This window comes from Nicotiana sylvestris, chromosome 4 (genome assembly GCF_000393655.2).
Source record: "Nicotiana sylvestris chromosome 4, ASM39365v2, whole genome shotgun sequence".
Lineage (NCBI taxonomy): Eukaryota > Viridiplantae > Streptophyta > Magnoliopsida > Solanales > Solanaceae > Nicotiana > Nicotiana sylvestris.
Genome location: NC_091060.1, coordinates 180,585,196 through 180,594,458, shown reverse-complemented (window position 1 = coordinate 180,594,458; position 9,263 = coordinate 180,585,196). Strand labels below are relative to the sequence as shown.

Here is a 9,263-nt window from a genome sequence, read left to right as displayed (position 1 = left end):
ATTGCACCTGTGGAGGAGTTATAAAAGCATCAATGTCGACGTGCACATGAATAATGAATATGAAAAGGTTTATGGCAAATACTTCAATTTATAGTTACGGAGTTTTTAAATTGTAGCTAAACATGAGTACTATTGCCACGAGACTAAGCTCTAGAAATAGCCACAAAATTTGAGTTTGCATAGCAAATAAATTAAATCTTTTGCTACAACACAATATTTCGTGGCTACATTATAAAGATAACTACAAATTTGTTCGTCGTGGCAAAAGAATAAAATTACTTGCTATAAGTATATTTTTTGTAGCAAAAACTTTTTACCATTATTGCTATAAGTATATTTCCGTAGCAATAAGTATTAGTTCTTAGCCACGGATTATATAAAGTTTGTAGCTGAGTTTTAGCTACGCTACATTTTGCTGCGAATGCTACGGAAAAAAATATTATGGCTAAAGTGTTTTGCCACGAAAATTTTCATATTTAACTACGGTATTATTCATAGCTATAAATGTGTAATATTGTAGTGAGTAGGAGTGTAGAGAGGTCGCTTTATTTGTACTAGTATGTGAAGGCGTCTAGTCTCCATCAAAGGCCATAGTGTTATTTTAATATTGAGGACGGCGCTGAAGATGAAGTACTCAGACCCGACATTTTCCATTTCAAAATTCATTACAGATATTAGATCCCACCCACACTACTCTATATTTTACGATTTCATGTATTTACTTCGTTACATTTTTTTAAAATTCTAATATTCTATCCCTTCTTTCTTTCTTTAAATGTAGCATTTATAACACGTAGATTTGAGCCTTGCCCAACATTTTTAATCTTCGAAAATAGTACATTATATTTTAGCTATAGGATAGAGGAAACATAACGTTTAAAAAACTTAATATTAACTGGGATCTCTGATGCATGCACTCTTTTCTTATTTCACATGTGAAATAAAAGTTTAAAGAAAAGAAGAAGAAGTTCAAGTTACTTACTACTTCAAAATATTCAAAAGGTTTCACTCTATGTTTCATCGACTTTTCAAAATTCTTTTGTATCTGTGTCCGTGTCGGATTTTCCAAAATATACTACTTTTGGAGGATTCTTTATACATTCATTGATATTTTTAGAGAGCCCGAACAACATAGTTGTCACTTATTAGTATTGTGTACCTTGAAATTTGACACATATTCAAAAGTAAGGCAGTTATATGCCCACCTACTCATCCATTTTGGACATAAATATACTCCCTCCGTTCCAATTTATGTGAACCTGTTTGATTGGGCACGGAGTTTAAGTAAAAAATGAAAACTTTTGGAATTTGTGGTCCTAAACAAGTTCAAATGGGAACCAGAGTATTTGTGTGGTTATAAAAGCTTCTCATTAAGGGTAAAGTTGTAACTTTAAGCTAAATTGTTACAAAATTTAGAAAGGGTTCATTCTTTTTGGAACAGACCAAAAAGGAAATAGGTTCACATAAACTGGAACAGAGGGAGTATTAATTAACGATATCTTAGATAGTTGAACCAAAGGTATTTTCATCATAAAGCCTAGCTAATTCCAACTTAATAGTCATTTAATGAAAATAAATTTGCTTCCAAGGAAAACAACAAAGGAATGTAGTAAAGGAGGGTCAGCTGTATACATGCTTAATGGCTAGAATTTAAAGATCCCTGTTATTACTCGGGCAAAATTCATTTATTTTGTCCTGGAAACAGCCTCTTTGTCCCTCGGGTAGAGGTAAGGTCTGCATACATATTACCCTCCCTAGACCCCACTTGTGGGATTACACTGGGTTGTTGTTGTTGTCGTTGTTGCCGTAGAGTAGCACGTGAGATCATATGAGCATTTGCAGCATTTCTCTTCTCTGCAGAGGTAAAAATAAACCTTATATATTTGTTCTGTATAATGGCAAAAAAAACAAAATTACAGAAAGGAAAAAGAGAAAGAATTTTTTTTAAGGAACCTATGGATCTGTAGCTAGCTAGAGTTGGTGTAACGAGCTAGCTAGGTTGAGACTGAGACCCTAGGGAATAGTAGTAGGGTGGAGGTGCAGAGGAGCAGGTTAATGTACGTGTGCAACTGCATATATATATAAAACTTGAATGTCCTTCAGATTTTTTTAGATGCCTCAGGCCTCAGACTTTTCCCTGCCGCTATATCTTTTAGCTACTGACTACATACTTAGTTTTATAATAAAAGATGGCCAACCCCCTTATTACGACGGAAAATTTTATTTTGTGTCTCATACAACGGACGCTAGTTGTATGAGATAACTTTTTTGTCTTACAGTTTTGGGGACCCAAATTTTTTTGAACTCAGAAGTGTAAGATTGGGATCCACAAATTTGTAAGACAAAAATGAATTTTATACAACTAGTGTCGGTTGTATAAGATACAAAATAAAACTTCTCCCTTATTACTATAGTCTATACACACCAATTGTAGTTAACTTAGGCTTACGTATGTTAGAGCCCCTTCCTTTATCCTTTTTCCTTTTAACAGTCAGTGATTACTGCAATTGTATTTAGCACCACCGCACGTGTATCACTATATATTTTAGGGAGTTAAATTGTATGTTCCCACCAAATAACTACCTCTATCACTCTAATATGTATATATAAAAAATAAAAAAAAAGCGGACAAGACGAAGCTAGCGTTTGTAATATAGATTTGGTTGAAACTTAAAAAAGTGTTTTAAAGTTGCATTGAAAAATAATTTAGAAATTTGAAATTGTGTTTGGACATACATTTCATTTGAAAAAAAAAGTTGAAATTCTATGAGTGGAAGAAAAAATTTCATCCAAAAACAACCATATATACAAGTTTTTGGGAACTTGATATTTTATTTCAATTTTTTTTATAAAATGATCATATTTCATGAACAAATAATATTTTCAATTTCTTTTGAAAAAAAAAAGCTCAAATCTATAACCAAACGAGATCTAATAAGTTTGATGAAATTGTACTAGCAATAAATTATGGTTCGGCGATTTTCATTTCTTCTTACGACTTGTTTGGATGGTTGTTACGCATCGTTTCATAATGCATCGTATCGTACTGTATTGTATTGTACTGTATCGTTTGATAAATACAATGTTTGGATAGATTGTGTCGTTTGTCATCGTTTCATGACATCACGCACCAGCAATATGAAGAATAAACTTGCAATATTATAAAGAAAAATTATGATACAAGGTAAAATTACTATATAAAAAAGTATGGTAAATGATAAAATAAAATAATTTAATAATAATAAAGGGTGAGATTGAGAGAAAAAGACAAAGTGACGACGCGACCACACCAAATCGGTCGTTACATAAAGTGACACATTTCGTCGTTATGTAACGACGGATTTAACGATACGATACAATAAAATTTAAGTAACAATCAAAACAAACATTGTATTTAAAGTAACAATACGATACGATACAATGTGTTACAACCATCCAAACAAGCTGTTAACGTACTTGATTGTTATATATATCTTTGGTAAATATTACATGTATCTTTGTATTAGGAGGACAAGCTTTTCTTGTTATTTGGAATTCAAATCAAGAATATGTGAAGAAATGATGTTAATTAATAATCACATAAGAGGAGAAGAAAGAGATAAAGAAAGAGTCCTTCAAACTATATTCCAACTTTAAATAAGAATAAAACAGTAAGCACTTAATCCTTTTGACATTATATTAAAAATAGATACATCATATCATATACAATCTTCAAATGAGCAGTTTAAGAAGTAAGAAAAAAACATCACAAATTACAATGAAGAGAGAAGAATTAATAAAAAGCAAATCTTTGGGATCAGAAGAGATAAGAGTTATAGGAGATAGATAGGGGTAAAGGTATGATATCACCCCACATATATATAGCGTCCTTTTCCTAGTGTGCTATTATATGTGTCTTTCTCTTCCTTCTGATTAACCCCATCATCTGAAATTTCTGACTGCAACAGTCCCTCTATGTTTAAAAAAAACATGCTCACACACGCACGCATAAATCTCTTCAACCAAACCAAAACCTTCTGCATTTACTAACCCCCTTTTCTCTACCAAAGAAATTCCACTCCTCATGACAAAGCCAAAATCTCTCGTTTTCCTAAATATCTGATTTTCTGCATTTTTCATTTACCTATTTTGGAACCCGTTTCATGTGGGGTTTCATAGTCCCTTTCAATCCCATTAATACTCATCACCACCACCCCCTCCTCTTAATTCTATCCAATCCTTGTTTTCTCCACTTGTTCCATACTTTCTTTACTCTTCTCTTACTTCCCTTTCTCACTTTGGTTTCAGTGCCTAATTTGTTTTCTTTTCTTTTCTCTTTTGTATATATAATCTTCCACTTCCTAACCAGGTACTACTATCACTTAATACCATCATTCATCATGTTGTCAATGGAAGAAATATTGTGTGAACTAAGTAGAGAAGACATGAATAATGAGAAAGGTCTACCACCTGGTTTTAGGTTTCATCCTACTGATGAAGAGCTTATCACTTTCTACCTTGCCTCTAAGGTTTTTAACGGCACCTTTTGTGGTATTCAGATTGCTGAAGTTGATCTCAACAGATGTGAGCCCTGGGAACTTCCAGGTAACACACACACACACACACATTCCCTTCATTAAATTCTTCTTTTGTTCATGTCCCAAAAAGTACAAGGAAAAAATAGTAGTAACTCAAAAGGAAGCTGATGAAAAGTCTTTTTCTTATTTTTTTATTTTTAACTCCTTGTCTTGAACATGGTTTTAAAGTTTTGGAATTTGTCTGTTGTAAACACATGTGATGGAATGTAGTCGTAGTATATATGGCAGACGTACTACTGTTTTAAGATATTCTTCATTGCTTTGTCACGAGAAATATTTACTACTAGTAATATTTAAAATTATATAATGAGAATATGAGAAGATTCTAGTCTAAAATACATTAATAATTGGAGATTCTTGTCTAAAATACTTTAGTCTTCTTCTTTTGCATGTGCATATGATATCTCACAAAAGAAAGTTTTTCTGTGAAATTCCACTATTGTTACGTACCTCACGTCATTTATGATTTACCAGCTACGTTAAGTTCTTAATAATACATGTCCTACTTTGGACCTATAAATTTCAGACATCTCTCTCTTTTGTTACCTGTCATTTATGATTTACCAGCTTCGGTAAGTTCTTAACAGTAGTAAGACATGTACTTGAAATATGTTGTCCACTGATTCTTAACCCTTTCCTAGCCATAGAATATAGTAGTAGGCAGGAGCGTATTTAGGGGCGCAAGGGTGTTCACCCAAATTATATTATATATATAAGGCAAAATCTGTTTTTTATCTCTATATATTAAGTTTTGAATGCCCTTAACACAATCCAAAAGTATAGTTTAGTGGTCAAAGAGATTCAAAATCTACATAAGGTCATGGATTCAATTTCAACTAGCTACAAAAAAAAATTTTGAACCCCTTCGTAGAGATCCCGCCTATGCATCTCCTGTTGTTGCAGAAAGCAATTAATATGTGTCAAATCTACTTCTATGATTATTCATTGAAACTAAAAAATACAGTAGAAAATATGTGTACCAGCTAGTTATTATTGCGCACATTATATGAATGCGACTATTATAGTAATTTAATGGTATGTTTTAGTAATTTTGAAAGTGAAAATTGCAGAAGTGGCAAAGATGGGGGAAAGAGAATGGTATTTCTTTAGCTTAAGGGACAGAAAATACCCAACCGGACTAAGAACAAACCGGGCAACAGGAGCTGGTTATTGGAAAGCTACAGGAAAAGATAGAGAAGTGTACAGTGCAACAAATGGAGCACTCCTTGGGATGAAGAAAACATTGGTTTTTTACAAAGGAAGAGCACCAAAGGGTGAGAAAACCAAATGGGTTATGCACGAATATCGTCTTGACGGCGATTTTTCCTACCGTTACTCTTCTAAGGTAAATTTCTAATCTTTATTACTCTCTCTATTTCTTTCGATCTATCAGAACGGATCAGGCTATCTATCAATCGATTTGAAAATAGCACGCTCATCTCGCTTTTCGTTCATAATAAATAACCAATTTATTTTTAATTTTTGTTCAAAATATGTGACATATTATCTTATTTCAGTTTAGATGATGACATATTTCGATTATCGTGAGAGTAATAGTTGATTACTTGTAGGGCTATATTGTAGGTATCTATAGGGTTTGTCCTTTTTAGGGTTGACTTGTTTAGTAAGTCTCGTGATATTAATTGATGTGATGTTGACTTGATTGATGGATAGATGGATATGAGAAGGTGTTGTTATAGTACCCTAAAGATAATTGCCGACTCTTTTCACTTTGCTGATTCTTAAGAAAACATAGTGAAAATTAAAAATTATCTTGGAATTTTATGTACAAATTTTAATGGTTATTTAATTTCATGTTCAAGGGTATTCCCTAACCAATGTCACTTAAAATATGTACTGTAGAGTTATTAGGTGCTTTGACTAAAAAGATTAGTATACTATCACTTGACATATGTGGTTATTAGGTGTTATCACTACTAAAAACGGGAATTAACCACTGACACGTTCTGTAGCTAAACATAAATTAGCAATGATTATAAATAAATTATGTTAGCTACGAGTGAATTAAAGAGTAGTATAACCCGTCACTTAGGTGCTTTGATTAAAAAGAGTAGTATAATATAATGTCGCTTGAAATATGTGGTTATTAAGTCCTTTCACTATTAAAAACAGAAATTAGCGACAAACAAATTTTGTAACTAAACGGAAATTAGCGACAAATTATAAAGAAATTATGTTTTCTATGAGTGATTTAGCGACAGATTAACGATGAAGTTCCTAGTTAATTCTAGTTCTTTTTGTAGAGTAATTTGTTAAAAAGTTGTAATAAAATTGGCAGGAGGAATGGGTGATATGCAGAATACTACACAAAATAGGGGAGAAGAAAAATCCAATATACCAAGCTGCAGGACAAAACTATGGCTACCCTACAAGCTTGAAAACATGGCCATCATCATCTTTTCTTAACACAGCAACAGCAGCAGAAGCAGCTCCAAATCCTATATTGGCTGAAACACCAAATCCAAAAACCACAACAACTACACATTGGCAAGAATCATTCCAAATATCACAAAACTCAATGCAATCACTGCACAACTTTTATCTATTTCACCACCAAGAAAACGACCTTATGAAATCCCTCTTCAATCCCATTAATGTTTCCCAAACAAACCTCTTCCCAATAAATAATAGTGTCCTTTCTTCTGCTACCTCCTTTTCTACATCCCAAAGCACAAAAAAATACAAAGAAGACATAAACAAAAACTCTTCACTATCATCTTTCCTCGTTAGCAATTCAAAGAAAAATGAAAAACATCAAGTCCCACTCATGCAGGCTAACACAACAATGAAAACAGAAGCCAGTTTTTCACCATATTCTGGTTGTTACAATGATCAAAACCCTATGGCTACGAATTTTGGTATGAATAATTCAACAGATTGGAGTTTAGTAGGCATAGAAGGGATGCATTTTAATGGTGGATGTACTCAGTCTCAGATGGTGTTGGATCACATGCATTGTCCCATCAAAATAGCTGCAGAATCTTGGCCTCTTGATCTCTAAAAATAGAAGATTTTGTTTTTAATAAATTCTACTGTAGGATGATATGGTAATTAATTATTAGTCCTGTTATATCATCCTTATCTATGAATAGCTATCCTCTAAGTATATAAAAGTAATTCAGGCTGCTCTTTATATTCTGAAACATGTTGCTTGCTCCTTAATTAAGCATCTAGGTAATACCGCTATGTAAGATATATCTTCCTTTTCTCGACTAAAGTTGTGATCTATTGATGGGAATATTTATATAAAAAAAAAATTCCGTATTTTGGGTATTTATAAGTTTTTTTTTAACTATGTTTATTTGAATTTTGAGTTTTTTTGCTAATAAGGAGACTTATATTAGAAATTAAGTAACATATGAGTTATACTTATTACAAGCCAAGTTTATTCGGATATTCAAGTTTTCAGAATAATCCTTATTAAAATATGGAGTAGATAAGTAGTATATGGATGCCATGGTTTTGGTCGAATATTTTGAGTTACTAGTAAGAAGAGCTGAAGACTTGAAAAAGTAGTTACCTCGTACGTACGTCTAAATTTTTGTAACACATTTCTTTTTTGAAATATTTCAAATTGTTTATCACCATGTTATTCTTTTCAATAATTATTAATTGAACAATTCAAAATTCAAACTTTGAAGTGATAGATTTAGTCGGTGTTTGGACATAAAAATTGTAAATTTAGAAAAAAAAATAGTATTTGACGTTAAGTTAAAAAATCGGAATTGGAATTTGAAATTATGTTGCAGTTTTGTGATTGAGAATTTTTTTGAAAAACTCATTTGATTATGGACAAACAGGGCCTTATATATTTAATAAATTTCAAATACTAGCATTTTGATATTATACTTGTTTCCTCTGTTTTGGAAAGATTGACATTATTATTTTCTAATTAATTCATTTCAAAAAGATTAGCACATTCCTATATTTTTTAACGAAAGTGTTTATGACTACATAAATGCTATGATTTATTTAAAACCTCAAATATCAAAAGTTTTATAGTCACACAAATATTAAGATATATTTAAAATCATACATTTGTAATTTTTTTTAATTATACTTATGTCAAGTCAAACTATTGACAAACAAACAAAAAGGCCGGAAGTATTATCTATACTATATTAAAAGCACGAAGACCCTTAGCGAAATGTCGTTCGCCTTTTTTACCCTTTAAGATATATTTAAAATCATACATTTGTAATTTTTTTTTAATTATACTTGTGTCAAGTCAAACTATTGACAAACAAACAAAAAGGCTGGAAGTATTATATAACTTAAAAAGTTTACATATAATAATTCTTACCAGTAAAATATCATTACATAAATGGAACGAAAGAGAGCAGAAGAATTAAAGATTTTTTTTTTTAATTCCCAAAAAAAAGAAGTTGAGTGGTCCAACTCAAAATGAGTCTAAAAAGGACGATTTAGCTAAAGAGTTAGGTTCGGGTCATGACTCATGACTATTGATGAGATGGAAGCTGTTGGCTGGCTTTTGATGATGTCATTTGATTTAAGGAAGATTTAATGGGTGAGTATATGGGACCCGACCCGTCACTTCCGGCAATGATTTCTAGGCAAATGGTGATGTTTACTCAAATAATTTTGCCAATCCTCGCTAGATCTTCTTTTTCGAATGCAGAATAAAATATGTGTCGTTAGAAGTTG

General features: G+C 31.9%; 1 protein-coding gene across 1 annotated transcript; it reads left to right on the top strand.

The window, feature by feature from the left end:
• Window positions 1-3,884: 3,884 nt before the first annotated feature.
• On the top strand, window positions 3,885-7,736 carry LOC104243025 (protein CUP-SHAPED COTYLEDON 3-like). Its single transcript, XM_009798143.2, has 3 exons — window positions 3,885-4,584; window positions 5,648-5,922; window positions 6,877-7,736. The coding sequence occupies exons 1-3, from the start codon at window positions 4,143-4,145 to the stop codon at window positions 7,597-7,599; spliced, it is 1,440 nt and encodes a 479-aa protein (XP_009796445.1). The 5' UTR covers window positions 3,885-4,142; the 3' UTR covers window positions 7,600-7,736.
• Window positions 7,737-9,263: the final 1,527 nt, after the last annotated feature.

Coding starts and splice junctions, on each gene's coding strand:
- LOC104243025 (XM_009798143.2), top strand. CDS start 4,143: ATGTGGGGTTTCATAGTCCCTTTCAATCCCATTAATACTCATCACCAC. Junction 4,585..5,647: donor TGAGCCCTGGGAACTTCCAG/GTAACACACACA, acceptor TGAAAATTGCAG/AAGTGGCAAAGATGGGGGAA. Junction 5,923..6,876: donor CCTACCGTTACTCTTCTAAG/GTAAATTTCTAA, acceptor TAAAATTGGCAG/GAGGAATGGGTGATATGCAG.